Source organism: Sorex fumeus, unplaced genomic scaffold, assembly GCF_029834395.1.
Source record: "Sorex fumeus unplaced genomic scaffold, SorFum_2.1 ptg000195l, whole genome shotgun sequence".
NCBI lineage: Eukaryota > Metazoa > Chordata > Mammalia > Eulipotyphla > Soricidae > Sorex > Sorex fumeus.
This window is the reverse complement of record NW_026606252.1, coordinates 46,913-60,294: the sequence shown is the minus strand read 5'-3', so window position 1 is coordinate 60,294 and position 13,382 is coordinate 46,913. Positions and strand designations below refer to the sequence as shown.

The following is a 13,382-nucleotide window of genomic DNA, read 5'->3' as shown; positions in this document are numbered from 1 at the left end:
CTCTGCACTCAGGAATCACCCCTGGCAGTGCTCAGGGGACCATGTGGGATGCTGGGAATCGAACCTGGGTCAGTTGCGTGCAAGGCAAATGCCGTCCCCGCTGTGCTTTCGCTCTGGCCCACAGAGCCCTTCCTTCATGCATGAATGCCAGGTCCATGCCAGCAGGCCAGGAAGACAGAGCAGACTGTGGGTGAGGGACCCCAACTGTTTGCTGCTCCAGGACCCCAAAAATTGCCATCTGCCCTCCTCGTGCTGGTGAGGGCGGCGGGAAGTTGGGGAACCGTCTTTGGGGTCTGACACAGTGTCCCAGCACTCAAACCCCAGCTTGAATGGGTCCTCCTGGGGCCCCTGGGTCAAACCCTCCCTTTCCCACTGGGCCTAGCATCTGTGAGTCTGTGTGGGGAACCACAGACTCTCCTAAGAGCTGCTAGAAGCTTCTCCCTAGACTTGTACCCCCTTTTCAAATGCTTGGCCTATTTTCCTCTGTTGGGGTTGCAGTTCCTGGGAGAAGCCAGGAGACAGACTTGGGTATTTTTAGGCAAAGATTAGAACCCGGGTCCCTTTTCTTGGAGTTGTTGTTCGTTTGTATTCGAGTCTCACCCAGTGATGCTCAGGGCTGACTCCTGGCGGTGCTTGGGGGACCCTATGGGATGCCGGGGATCGAACCCAGGTCAGCCGTGTGCAAGGCAAATGCCCTCCCCGCTGTACTATCAACCCTGGTGGCCCCAACTTTCTACAACTTTCTTTTTTTCCCCAGAAAAAGCCAGATTCCTGGTTGGTGGGGGCTAGGGGGATGTTTTGGTGTTTTTTTCCCTTTCGGTGTCTGAAACTTGTTCTTGGATTTTTGTTTGGTTGGTTTTTTTTGGGGGGGGGGGGTGCACCTGGCGATGCTCAGGGCTTCCTCTTGGCTCTGCACTCAGGAATCAATCCTGGCGGTGCTTGGGGGACCCTATGGGATGCCAGGAACTGAACCCTGGTCAGCCGCGTGCCAGGCCAGCGCCCTCCCCACTGTGCTATGGTTTGGGAAGTGCAGGTTAGACCGGGGATAATCCCTTGAACCCAAACCCCAGGGTTTGTTCAACCCACAGGAGCACTTGAATAGCACTGAGGCTTGTTCACAGCAAGCAGTGACCCCCTGTTTGTCAGGGGACTCATCCACTTCTGTCTGTTCCCCCCCAACACACATACACCCCCCAACCCGAGTCACCCCGAGGTGCTGATTGGAAACCAGCTGTTCTTTCCTTGGTTGATCTCTTTTTTATGGTTTTTTTTTTTTTTTTTTGGCCACACCCGGCGATGCTCAGGGCTGAGTCCTGACTCTGCACTCAGGAATCACTCCAGGCGGTGCTCAGGGGACCCTGTGGGATGCTGGGAATCGAACCCGGGTCGGCTGCGTGCAAGGCAAACGCCCTACCCACTATACTACCACTCCGGCCCCTTGATTTTTATTTGTTTTTATTTTTATTTTATTTTATTTTTGCTTTTTGGGTCACATCCGGCTTTTCACAGGGGTTCCTCCTAGCTCTGCACTCAGGAATCACTCCTGGCAGTGCTCAGAGGACACTATGGGATGCCAGGCATCGAACCTGCGTAGGCTGCGTGCCAGGCCAGCGCCCTCCCCGCTGTGCTGTCACTGAGACCCCTCTTCCGCTGCCTTCTAGCATTTGTTGTTCTCCACATTCATGGCAGGGCAGAGCAAGGCTAAGAAGCAGCTTCTCGAACTCTCGCTTCAACCCTCCCCGCCCCCCGCCCCCCGGAAGCTCTGGAGCTCAGGAACCTTCCAGCATTCTAGTGGCTTCCAGCTGTGTGCGGGAGAGGGGGGGCAGCTGGTGACATCTTGCTTCCTCCCACAAGCCCATGTCACAGATGGGCAAAACTGAGGCCCAGAAAAGCTGTGGGCTCTGCAGGCCCTCCAGGGAGTGCCCCGCTCGGCTTCTAGCCCAAGGCCCTCCATGGTGGCCAGGACCAGGTTGGGGGGAGGGGGGACACATTCCTGCCGGACCCCCTGAGAACAGCTGAGGGTTCTTTTTTTTTTTTGCTTTTTGGGTCACACCCGGCGATGCTCAGGGCTGACTCCTGGCTCTGCACTCAGGAGTTACTCCTGGCGGTGCTCAGGGGACACTATGGGATGCTGGGAATCGAACCCGGGTCGGCCGCACGCCAGGCAAATGCCCTCCCCACTGTGCTATCGCTCCAGCCCCAGCTGAGGGCTCTTGTTGCTCTCTGAGCACCCCCCTCCCACCAAGGACTTTCTTTGTTTTGCTTTGGGCTCACACAGCAGTGCTCAGGGCTCACTCCAGGACTGGTGCTCAAGTCTCGCCTGGTGATGCTCAGACCAGGTGATGCGGGGACCCTCCTTGGCCACCGCCCAGCCCCAGGCCAAGGACGTTGACTCAGGGAGCTTGACCCAGGGCTTCTGGGGCTGCCTGGGTGCGGGGGGGGGGGGGAGCCCGGAGAGGCAGGAGCCTGGGAGAGGAGGAGGCAGGAGGCAGGTTCAGAATTGGGGGTCACAAGGGGTGGAGGAGGGGACAGTGACGAGGCCGGTGTGAGTGTGAGTGTGTGCAGGAGAGCGGTGTGTACATATGTGTGTACATGTGTGAGTATGTGCATGTGTTTGCATGGATGGGAGTGCCTATGTGTGCATTTGTGCGTGTGAGTGGTGTGTACATGTGTGTGTGCATGTGAGTGTTGTGTGAATGTGCATGTGTGCATCTGTGAGTCCGTGTGTGTTGTGTGCATATGTGTGCATGTATGCATAGGTGGGTGCATGTGCATGTGTGTGATTGTGTGAGTGCATGCGTGTGAGTGCGTGTGAGTGTGTGTGCATGTGTGTGCATGTGAGTGTTGCGTGAATGTGCATGTGTGCATCTGTGAGTCCATGTGTGTTGTGTGCACATATGTGCACATATACATACGTGTGTGGATGTGTGTGAGTGCATGCGTGTGTGTATGCGTGTGAGTGTGTGTGCATGTGTGAGTGTGTGCATGTGTGTGCATGTGAGTGTTGTGTGAATGTGCATGTGTCCATCTGTGAGTCCATGTGTGTTGTGTGCACATGTGTGCACATATACATATGTGTGTGAATGTGTGTGAGTGCATGCGTGTGTGTTATTGTGAGTGTGTGTAAATGTGTGCGAGTGCATGTGTGTGTGAATGTGTGAGTGCAAGCGTGTGTGTTTGCGTGTGTGTGTGCATGTGTGTGCATGTGAGTGTTGTGTGAATGTGCAGGTGTGCATCCGTGGGTCCATGTGTGTTGTGTGCATATGCATATGTGGGTGCATGTGCATGCGTGTGATTGTGTGTGAGTGCATGTGTGTGTGTATGCGTGTGAGTGTGTGCATGTGAGTGCATGCGTGTGTGTGTATGTGTGTGAGTGTGTGTGAGTACATGTGTGTTATGTGTGTGTGAATGTGTGCATGTGTGTGTGATTTCCCCGAGTCCTCACCCAAGGGCACCTTCTGCCTCCGACAATCCCGTGCTCTGAGCACCCCGAGCTCTTACCTCATTTGATCCCCTTCCCAGTTTCCGGAGACCCCAGGATTCCCCCCAGGAAGCTGCTGTGGAGGCAGGAAGCTCCCGCCCTTCCCTGGTGTGGTGGAGTCAGGTGGATCCTCCCTCCCTCCCTCCCTCCTTCCTCCCTCCCTTTCCTTTTCCTTCCTTTCTTCCTTCCTTCCTTTCTCCCTTCCTTCCCTCCCTCCCTCCCTCCCTCCCTTCATTCCTTTGTTTTTAGCCCCCCCCAGGAGTCAGGTGCTACTCCTGGCTCAGTGCTCAGGGCTCACTTCTGGCAGTGCTCCTGGGACCCCGTGGCCCTGGGGCCACCCCTGGGCCTCCATGTGTGAAGCCTGTGTGAAGCCCCACCCCCCAGTCTCCCAGGCCCGAGATTCTGCACTTCTAACAAGTTCTCAGGAGAAACCCCTGGGCCACAGCGTGTGTGTTTGGGGGGACGTTTGAGAGAATGATCTGGAACTCTGCTAATCAAAGCCAGCCCCCCTAGCCACATGGGGTTACAGGGCACAAGACGAGTGCAAAGGGCCTTGCCATGACTTCTGGCAACCTCATACCGTGAGGCGGGTTCCGAGGGGAGCGAGTTCAGTCAGTGAGGCAGTTCAGACAAGCACAAGTTCAGAAGGACAAGCACCCCCTCTAGAGAACAGATATTAGCAGGGGGAGGGGAGGAGGCAGGATTGGATAGAAGGGGTTAAGGTCAAGGGTGCGGTTGGACCCTGGGTGGGTCGCTGTTGCTTTGCAGTGAGGCGCCCTGGAGGCTGCATGCGCCCTCCCCTCCCCCCACCCCAAGGGAGGTGCCAATGTCCTGGGGCCTTGAGCAGGAAGGATGACACCCCCCCCCCCAGCCGGGAGGAGGGGACCTCAGCTGTGGCAGGGGCCAGGGGAGCCCCTGAAGAATGGTCCTGGGTGACAGCAGCCACACCCCCGCCCACCCTCTGCTCTGTTCCCAGCTCTGCTGACAAAATGGACCCAGCACCGCCCCCAACACCCCCCCCACTGTCTTAGTTCCTAGTTTCCTTCACCCCTGCAGGCTTCCTGCCCACTGTTCTTGCCCTCTGCTTGTTGTCTGTTTGTTTGGGGTCACGCCCGACACTGCTCAGGGCTGACTCCCCACTCTGTGCTCAGGGCTTACTCCTGGCTCTGTGCTCAGGGCTGACTCCCGACTCTGTGCTCAGGCCTCACTCCTGGCTCTGTGCTCAGGGCTGACTCCCGGCTCTGTGCTCAGGGCTGACTCCCCACTCTGTGCTCAGGGCTGACTCCCCACTCTGTGCTCAGGGCTTACTCCTGGCTCTGTGCTCAGGCCTCACTCCCGGCTCTGTCCTCAGGGCTGACTCCCGGCTCTGTGCTCAGGGGCTGACTCCTGGTTCTGGTTTAGGGCTGACTCCCGGCTCTGTGCTCAGGGGCTGACTCCTGGTTCTGGCTTAGGGCTGACTCCTGGCTCTGTGCTCAGGGCTCACTCATGGTTCTGTGCTCAGGGCTGACTCCCGGCTCTGTGCTCAGGGGCTGACTCCCGGCTCTGTGCTCAGGGCTCACTCCTAGCTCTATGCCTGCCCAGGTGCTCTCCTCACCTTCCCTATCCCTCTTTGCCGCGTCTCCCCAACCTTGCTGGGATCCTGAACCTGTCACAGTCCAGGGTGGGGACAGAGGGGTGTCAGAAAGAGCAGGAAAGCAGGTCCCAGGTGAGCAGACCCCGGAAACCTGCCGAGCCCCCCCATACGCGCCCCTGGGGGCCAGAGCTGGGGCCACAGAACTCTGAGGACGAGGAGGGGGGCAGCCCCTCCCCTGGACGGGCCACAGGGGCTCAGAGGGTCGCCAAGTGCTGGGACCCTTCTGGGATGAGGGGGCTCCCCTCCGCCCTGCAGCCCTAGAACCGGCAGGACAGAGAATTCTAGAAACGGACGTTGGTACTCACCGAGAGGGTGATGAGCTGGTCCTCACTCAGACGAGGGGCTTGGGGCCTCCGAGGCGAGTGGGAGCATCCGGGGAGGAGCGGAAGCAGCCCCCCCTTTTGGCATTGGAGCTTGGGAAGGCGGGGGAATGAGCTAGTCCGATGGCGGAGGATGAGCCAGTCCGATGGCGGAGGCCGAGAGGTGCACCCCAAACAGAGCCCCGGAGAAGCCGCTCGCCTCTGTACCTTCCTCCCTTTCACTGTGTCCCCTCAGAAGTCGAGGAAATGAGGGTCTGCCTGGGGGAGGGCTGGAGACCGCCTCGGAGAAAATTAAATTGCACTTGAGGGCAAATTCTATTAGGGAATAGGCCGCTCTCAACAGCCGCGTCCATTTAGGTGATTAGCTGGCCCGGGCCCTCCGCCCCACCCCACCCCACCCCACCCCTGCCCAGCTCAGGCCCAGCTGGGGGGTCGGCCCCTGCGCTCCCAACTCCAGCCCCCTCGGCCAGCAGGACAGTCTCTCCCCTCTTCTCACCTGTTTTATTTTTATTTGTTCTAGAACAGGTGGGATTCTTCTAGAACATTCTGCGGGAGTCTTGGCCGGATAGGCCGTGCCAGTTGCGTTCTCAGCAGGAATGATTCGGTCTGCGGAGGCTGGGGAGAGGTCAGAGGTCTCGGCAGGGACCAGGTGGTCCGACGGCTTGGGGACCGAGAGGGCAGGGTTAAATGGAGTGGACAGGAGAGCCGGCCACCCCAGGACAAAGAGGCAGGAAGGAGGAGGCCAGGGGTGGGGTGGGGGCGGGACCAGGAAGGGAGTGTGGCTGGGAAGTGAATCCTCACAGGGGCCTAGCTGCCACGGGGGGTCTGGGGTCTCGGAACCACCTTTGCCTGTGGGACCCCCAGGGCTCAACCCCAACCCGGCCTTGGGCCCGAGTGACCCAGACTGACCAGGCAGCACTGGGCCCTTCTGAGCTGCTGGTGGTGCATTCACACCGTCTACACCGGCAGAAGGGGCTGGATTCCAGACCCCCTAATCTTAGCACCCTGGAGGGCTGGAGCGATAGCACAACGAGGAAGGCGTTGGACTTGTACGTGGCCGACCCAGGTTCGATTCCTGGCATCCCCTAGGGTCCCCTGAGCACCGCCAGGAGTGATTCCTGGGTGCAGAGCCGGGAGTCAGCCCTGAGTATCGCCGGGTGGGACCCAAAAAAAGCAAAAAATAAATAAATAAAATTTAAAAAAATAATAATCTTAGCACCCTGGTTCTTTTTTTTTTCTTTTGGGTCCCACCCAGCGATGCTCAGGGGTTCCTTCTGACTCGGCATTCAGGAATCACTCCTGGCAGTGCTTGGGGGGACCCTAGGGGATGCCGGGGATCGAACCCGGGTCGGCCGTGTGCCAGGCCAACACTCTCCCCACTGTGCTATTGCTCCAGCCCACCAGCTCTCTCTCTCTCTCTCTCTCTCTCTCTCTCTCTCTCTCTCTCTCTCTCTCTCTCTCTCTCTCTCTCTCTCTCTCTCTCTCTCTCTCTCTCTCTCTCTCTCTCTCTCCCTCTCTCTCTCTCTGTGATGCTCAGGGCTGACTCCTGGCTCTGCACTCAGGAGTCACTCCTGGCAGTGCTCGGGGAACCCTATGGGATGCCGGGGATCGAACTCGGGTCGGCTGCGTTCCAGGCCAACGCCCTCCCCGCTGTGCTATGGCTCCAGCACGAACACCCTGGTTCTGAGGAGCTGGTCCAGGGGGCCGCAGCACATGCAAAGGCCCCGAGTTTGCTCCCAGGATGCCAGAACCCCCCCCCCCCCCAGCAGCCCCCAGCAGCAAGCTACCTGGCTGGTCCTATACCCTAACACGGTGGCAGGTGACACCAGCAAACGCATAAATGCTGAGTGTACACGACCTGTCCCACACCCCCCAAGGAAAGCTGGTGTTCCGGGGAGGGGCGAAAGAGGGAATAGTCCAACGGGAAAACCCCAAAGGAGGGGGAGGAAGAAGTGGGGGGGTGGGGAGGGCGTGTGGGTGAGGCCCAGCCAAGCTGGGCATTGACCTGGGGTCGCCCCCCACCCCCCCGCAGCCCTGCGCTGTCCCGTATTCAGGGTCAGGGTCAGCATGTGACGGTGTGTGGGGTGAGAGGCTGAACTCCCGCTTCTGCCCACAATGAAGGTTCCAGGTGGGGAGTGAAGGGGCCCAGGGGACTCTGGAATATGGGGGAGGATGTGGCGTATCAAGTCCATCTGTCTGTGAAGGCCACCCCGCCCTTGGCAATCACACGGGATTGGAATCCAGTTCCGCAGGGGGAGACACAGTTCCACAGGGAGACAGTCCCACAGGGTGAAACACAGTCCCTCAGGGGAGACACAGTCTCCCTGTGGGATTGTGCCTCCCCTTGAGGAAGAAGGTTTCAGGCCCAGTCCCAGGAGGGGGGAGCCCCTCCCGTGCTTAGGGGTGCCCTAAACAGCTGCTGCCGCCAGGGCCGCTCAGGCTGAGGGACTGATGGCTGTGGTCAGCGGCTGTCAGGGCCCCTTCCCGGCAGCCCTAATGGGGCCTGGCGTTATGGACTCCGGCCCCCGAGACTTCATTACGCGCCCACGTGGCTGAGACGAGCGAGCCGGGGACGGGAAGGGGGGGGGCGGTGAACTCAGGCCCAGAGCCTTCCACAGCGGGCAGGGGAGGGGTGGGATGGGGCCCCTGCAGACAGACCCTGCACACTGACCCCTGCTGCACCGCCTCCCACATCACCCGCACGCTCAACGGAAGTGCCAAGGCTTGGGGCCCAAACCAATTCCCAGGTGCTGTCTGCACTTGAGGACTGTGTCTCACTGTGAGGTTGTTGTCTGCCCTATGGAACTGTGTCTCCCCTGAGGGACAATGTCTCCCTGTGAGACTGTGTCTCCCCGTGGGACTGTGTCTCCCTCTGTGTGACTGTGTCTCCCCGTGGGGCTGTGTCTCCCTCTGTGGGATTGTGTCTCCCTGTGGGACTGTGTCTCCCCCAGTGGGACTGTGTCTTCCTATGGAACTGTGTCTCCCTGTGAGACTGTGTCCCCCCCGTGAGACTGTGTCTCCCTCTGTGTGACTGTGTCTCTCCATGGGGCTGTGTCTCCCCCTGTGGGATTGTGTCTCCCTGTGGAACTATGTCTGCCCATGAGACTGTGTCTCCCCCTGTGAGACTGTGTCTCCCCGTGGGACTGTGTCTCCCTCTGTGTGATTGTGTCTCCCCGTGGGGCTGTGTCTCCCTCTGTGGGATTGTGTCTCCCTGTGGGACTGTGTCTCTCCCAGTGGGACTGTGTCTTCCTGTGGAACTGTGTCTCCCTGTGAGACTGTGTCCCCCCCGTGAGACTGTGTCTCCCCGGGGGACTGTGTCTCCCTCTGTGTGACTGTGTCTCCCCGTGGGGCTGTGTCTCCCCCTGTGGGATTGTGTCTCCCCTGTGGGACTGTGTCTCCTCGTGGGGCTGTGTCTCCCCCTGTGGGATTGTGTCTCCCTGTGGGACTGTGTCTTCCTGTGGAACTGTGTCTCCCTGTGAGACTGTGTCTCTCCCCCATGGGACTGTGTCTCCCTGTGGAACTATGTCTGCCCATGAGACTGTGTCTCCCCCTGTGAGACTGTGTCTCCCCGTGGGACTGTGTCTCCCTCTGTGTGACTGTGTCTCCCCGTGGGGCTGTGTCTCCCTCTGTGGGATTGTGTCTCCCTGTGAGACTGTGTCTCCCTGTGGAACTGTGTCTCCCTGTGGGACTGTGTCTCCCCCGTGGTACTGTATCTACACCTGCAGGCCTGTATCTACCCTTCAGAAATGTGTCTCTCCCATGGCTCTGGCATGAAACTGTTTCTGGGGTCCCCAACACATAGTGGACGGCCTCCCACAGCCCCGGGCTCATGTCAGGCCAGAGGAGAACCACACTGCCTCCCCCCCATCTGTGGGGGCCCCACACCCGAGCTCAGCCCGCACCCAGAGGGCAGGTCCCGGGGCGCCTAGGGCCGTGGAAGGTGAGGGCCCTCGGGGTTGTCCCCAGCCCACAGCTGTTTCTGTCCCTAGCAGCTGCCCTGGGGACTCCCGCCCCCCGCACCCTCCCTCCCAGATGGGGCGATTCTCTTTGGTCTGGATTAGAAGCCGCCAAGATCCCGTCCCCTGCCCGCTCTGACTTGTGCTTCGAGAACTGGGCTGAGTTTTACTGGGCTGCCCTGAGCCCTGCCTCTGTGCTCCTCCTCCTCCTCTTCCTCCTCCTCCTCTTCCTCCTCCTCCTCCTCTTCCTCCTCCTCCTCCTCCTCTTCTTCCTCCCCCTCCTCCTCCTCTTCTTCCTCTCCTCTTCAAGCTCCTTCTCCTCCTCCTTTTCCTCCTCCTCCTCTTCTTCCTCCTCCTCCTCTTCTTCCTCCTCCTCCTCCTCTTCCTCCTCTTGCTCCTCCTCCTCCTCTTCCTCCTCTTGCTCCTCCTCTTCTTCCTCCCGCTCCTCCTCCTCTTCTTCCTCCTCCTCCTCTTGCTCCTCCTCCTCCTCTTCTTCCTCCTCCTCTTCCTCCTCCTCCTCCTCCTCTTCTTCCTCCCCCCTCCTCCTCCTCTTCTTCCTCCTCCTCTTCAAGCTCCTTCTCCTCCTCCTTTTCCTCCTCCTCCTCTTCTTCCTCCTCCTCCTCTTCTTCCTCCTCCTCCTCCTCTTCCTCCTCTTGCTCCTCCTCCTCCTCTTCCTCCTCTTGCTCCTCCTTTTCTTCCTCCCGCTCCTCCTCCTCTTCTTCCTCCTCCTCCTCCTCTTCTTCCTCCCCTCCTCCTCTTCTTCCTCCTCCTCTTCTTCCTCCCCCTCCTCCTCCTCTTCTTCCTCCTCCTCTTCAAGCTCCTTCTCCTCCTTTTCCTTCTCCTCCTCCTCCTCCTCTTCTTCCTCCTCCTCCTCTTCTGGGCCTCCCATGCTTCCCCGTCTTTCCCCGGCTCACCCCGCTTTCCTCCAAGGCTCTCACGGATCTCCCCCAGTTGCTTCCCTGAGTCCCTGGGGTCACACCCCGGCTGAGTCGCAAACTCAGGGGACCCTTTGTTTGGGAGCCCCTGCACCCCAAGAACCCAAAGTGGCGGGGACCTTCGCCTCGTCTCCCCGCCCTCCGGCGGGCCAGGTGGAAAACGGGAGCAGCTGGTGGGCGAAGCCGCTTCATCGAGCTGCCGAGGGACCCCTGGGAAATCAAGGTGAAAGGCAGCCGCGTGCAGGGGGCGGGGGGCTTGTTTATCAATCAGAGCCCGGGACAGGCCGGGGAGTCTCTGCCAGGCTGGGCCCCGGGGGGCCGTGGGTGGGGCTGTGGGTGGGTCCTCGCAGGGCCCAGGGTTGGCTGAGCTTGACAGGTGGGGGGGCGCCGTGGGACCCTCCTGGGCTGGGTTGATCTCCGGGAGAGCCTGAGAGTCGGCCCAGGACGCGGAGGGGGGAATGGGGATTCCCAGAAGGGCGCCAGCCGGAGGCCTCTGGGGGGGCCCAGCACAGAAGGGGGGACTGTCCTCTCCTGGTACCCCCATCTGCTCTGCTCCAGCCGGCCGGCCACCGCACAGAGGGAGGCCCCCACAATCGGATAAGGCCTGGGCTGCCTCTTAACCAAGTTCATTATCAGTGGCTCTGCGCGCGGCTGGGAGCGGATTAGGGGCGGCTTCTAATCCGGCTGATTCGGCCTCTGAGCTGCCCAGCGCGGGGGAGGATAGGGGGACACAGGCCCTCAGGGACGCTGGCCAGAGGGACTTCGGGGTGCTGGGTGCCTGGGAGGGAGTCCTGGGGTGTGCTGTTAGGGACAACGGGTGAGTGTGGGTTTTGCACGCGGTTGCATCCCTGACCTGGCCCGGCCCCCCAGCACAGCCGGCAAGACCCACCCCCCCCCGCCGCTCCACCAGACAGACAGACAGACAGGCAGACTAGAGCACATTAGTCCTTGCCTTAACAAAAATAATTTATTCGGCCACCCTGCCAAGCCTTGGGGTGGGTACTAGGAATGCATCCGGGGTGCCCGGCCGGGGGTGGGGGTACCCCCCTTCCCAGGGGAGGTGGTCCCTCCGCCAGGCCGGCAGCCTTCACACGCACAGCCAGCATCTATGGGGCCCTGGCGACCCCACAGACAAAGTCCCAGATGGCGACGCTGGGTCAAGACGGGCTCAGCCCCCCTCAGAGGTGCCCCGCCCCCCGTTATCACTCAGAGCTAAGCCCGGAGCCTTGGCCCAACACCCCGGCTCCCCTTCCCATTCCACACAGTTACCACCCAGGCCCCCTCCACCCGCTGTCACCCTCCAACGCTCCTGTAGGACTCCGAGCCTCCCCGGAGACCAGCTGGGACCCCAGGTTCACCCGGAAGCCAAGTTTCCGGTGGAGAAGAATGAGAGATCTGGGGTTGGAATGAGGGGTGTCACCTTCTCTGGCACCACAGTGTCCGCTTGTCTGGAGGGCTGGGATGGACAGAGCCCTAACTTGCCAGGGGGTCTCCTGCGCCAGCCCCCGGGACCCTCAAATCTGTCTCCCATGTTGCCCTTAGGGCCAAGTGGGGGATCGGATGCTGAGAGCCGGGCCTCACCCCTGCATCCCACGGCCCAAGGCTGTGTGTCCCCCCACCAACAACTCAGGCCAGGGAGAGACAGGACTGGACCCCCCCAGCCCACCCCAGCGTCTATGGGACACGCCCACTTTGCAGAAGGCGGGAGGTGCGAACAATATTCCAGAACTTTCTGAACAAGGGGCAAAGTCAGGGAGAGAGAGGGTGATGGGGAGTGCATTGGGGGCACACGAGATCGGATGTAGACGTGGATGGTGGCTTCCGGGGAGGGCACTCAGGCCAGGGGGTGGCCAGCCAGGCCCTTCAGGGACCTCATCCTGACCCGGAAGTAGGTGTACATGACCAGCAGGCCCAGGAAGGACACAGAGTATAGGACCACGCAGAGGCTGACATCCAGATGGGACCAGTTTCCCTCGAGTAACTGCAGCCACTGACCGCCGCCCCGCTGGGGCGCGGCCGCGGGGTGCCCGTGGGGGACGGGGCCCAGCCCCGCGACCCCCGTGTCTCGCTTGCTCAAGTGCCGGAGCCCGCGGGACACCCCGGGTTTCTCCTCCGGGGGTTCCGTGGGGTGCACGAGGGTCGCTGTCTCCGGCTGGGTGGCCACTGGGGGTTCGGGCCCCATCTCAGCCAGCAGCTCCAGGAGGGCCGTGATCTCTGCTGGCCCCAGGACCCGGGTGGAGTTGGCGGGTGGCAGTTCGGTGGCGCTGGGGGCCGCTGCCATCCACTGCAGACCACTGCCGCGGGGCCCGGTGCCCGGGTGGCCCAGCACCAGGTTGGCCCAGGAGAAGTGGGTCTTGAGGAAGCGGAGCGTGTCGGTGAGGTCCCACACGGGCATGTCACCTTGGAGCTCGTTGTGGCAGGCTGCACACAGCTCCCGGGGCGGCCACTGCACCTTGGGGAAGTAGGGGTCCTCGCTGGGGGCACCTGCGGGGACACACACACACACACAAACACACACAGACTGCTGGGCAGGGCTGTAGGACACCAAGGCCCGCCCCAACGCCAGGCTCTGGGGACTTCCGGGAGGGTGTCAGAAACTGGGGATGGGCTGGAGCGATAGCACAGTGGGGAGGGCATTGGCCTGGCACGCGGCCGACCCGGGTTCGATCCCCGGCATCCCATAGGGTCCCCCGAGCACCGCCAGGAGTGATTCCTGAGTGCAGAGCCGGGAGTCAGCCCTGAGCATCGTTGGGTGGGGCCCAAAAGAAAAAAACATTCCGCTCTCTGTCGCCAAAAATTCTGTGGCCCAAAAAATAAATAATAAGGGGACTGGAGAGATAGCACAGCGGGGAGGGCATTTGCCTTACACACGGTCGACCCGGGTTCGATGCCCAGCATCCCATAGGGTCCCACGAGCACCGCCAGGAGTGATTCCTGAGTGCAGAGCCAGGAGTCAGCCCTGAGCATCGCTGGGTGGGACCCAAAAAGGAAAAAAAAAAAGAGAAAACAGGAAGTGGGGGCTGGAGCGATAGCACAGCAAGGAGGATGTTGGCCTGG

The 13,382-nt window shown here is 60.8% G+C and overlaps 1 protein-coding gene across 2 annotated transcripts in view; it reads right to left on the bottom strand.

Moving 5' to 3' along the window:
• Nucleotides 1–11,262: 11,262 nt before the first annotated feature.
• Nucleotides 11,263–13,382, bottom strand: part of QSOX1 (quiescin sulfhydryl oxidase 1) — a 29,735-nt gene continuing 27,615 nt past the window's right edge. For both annotated transcript variants that reach the window (XM_056108149.1, XM_056108150.1), the window contains one exon: nt 11,263–12,809. In XM_056108149.1, coding sequence (XP_055964124.1) covers nt 12,160–12,809 — 650 coding nt within the window. In that variant the 3' untranslated portion in view covers nt 11,263–12,159. The remainder of the gene's footprint in view (nt 12,810–13,382) is intronic.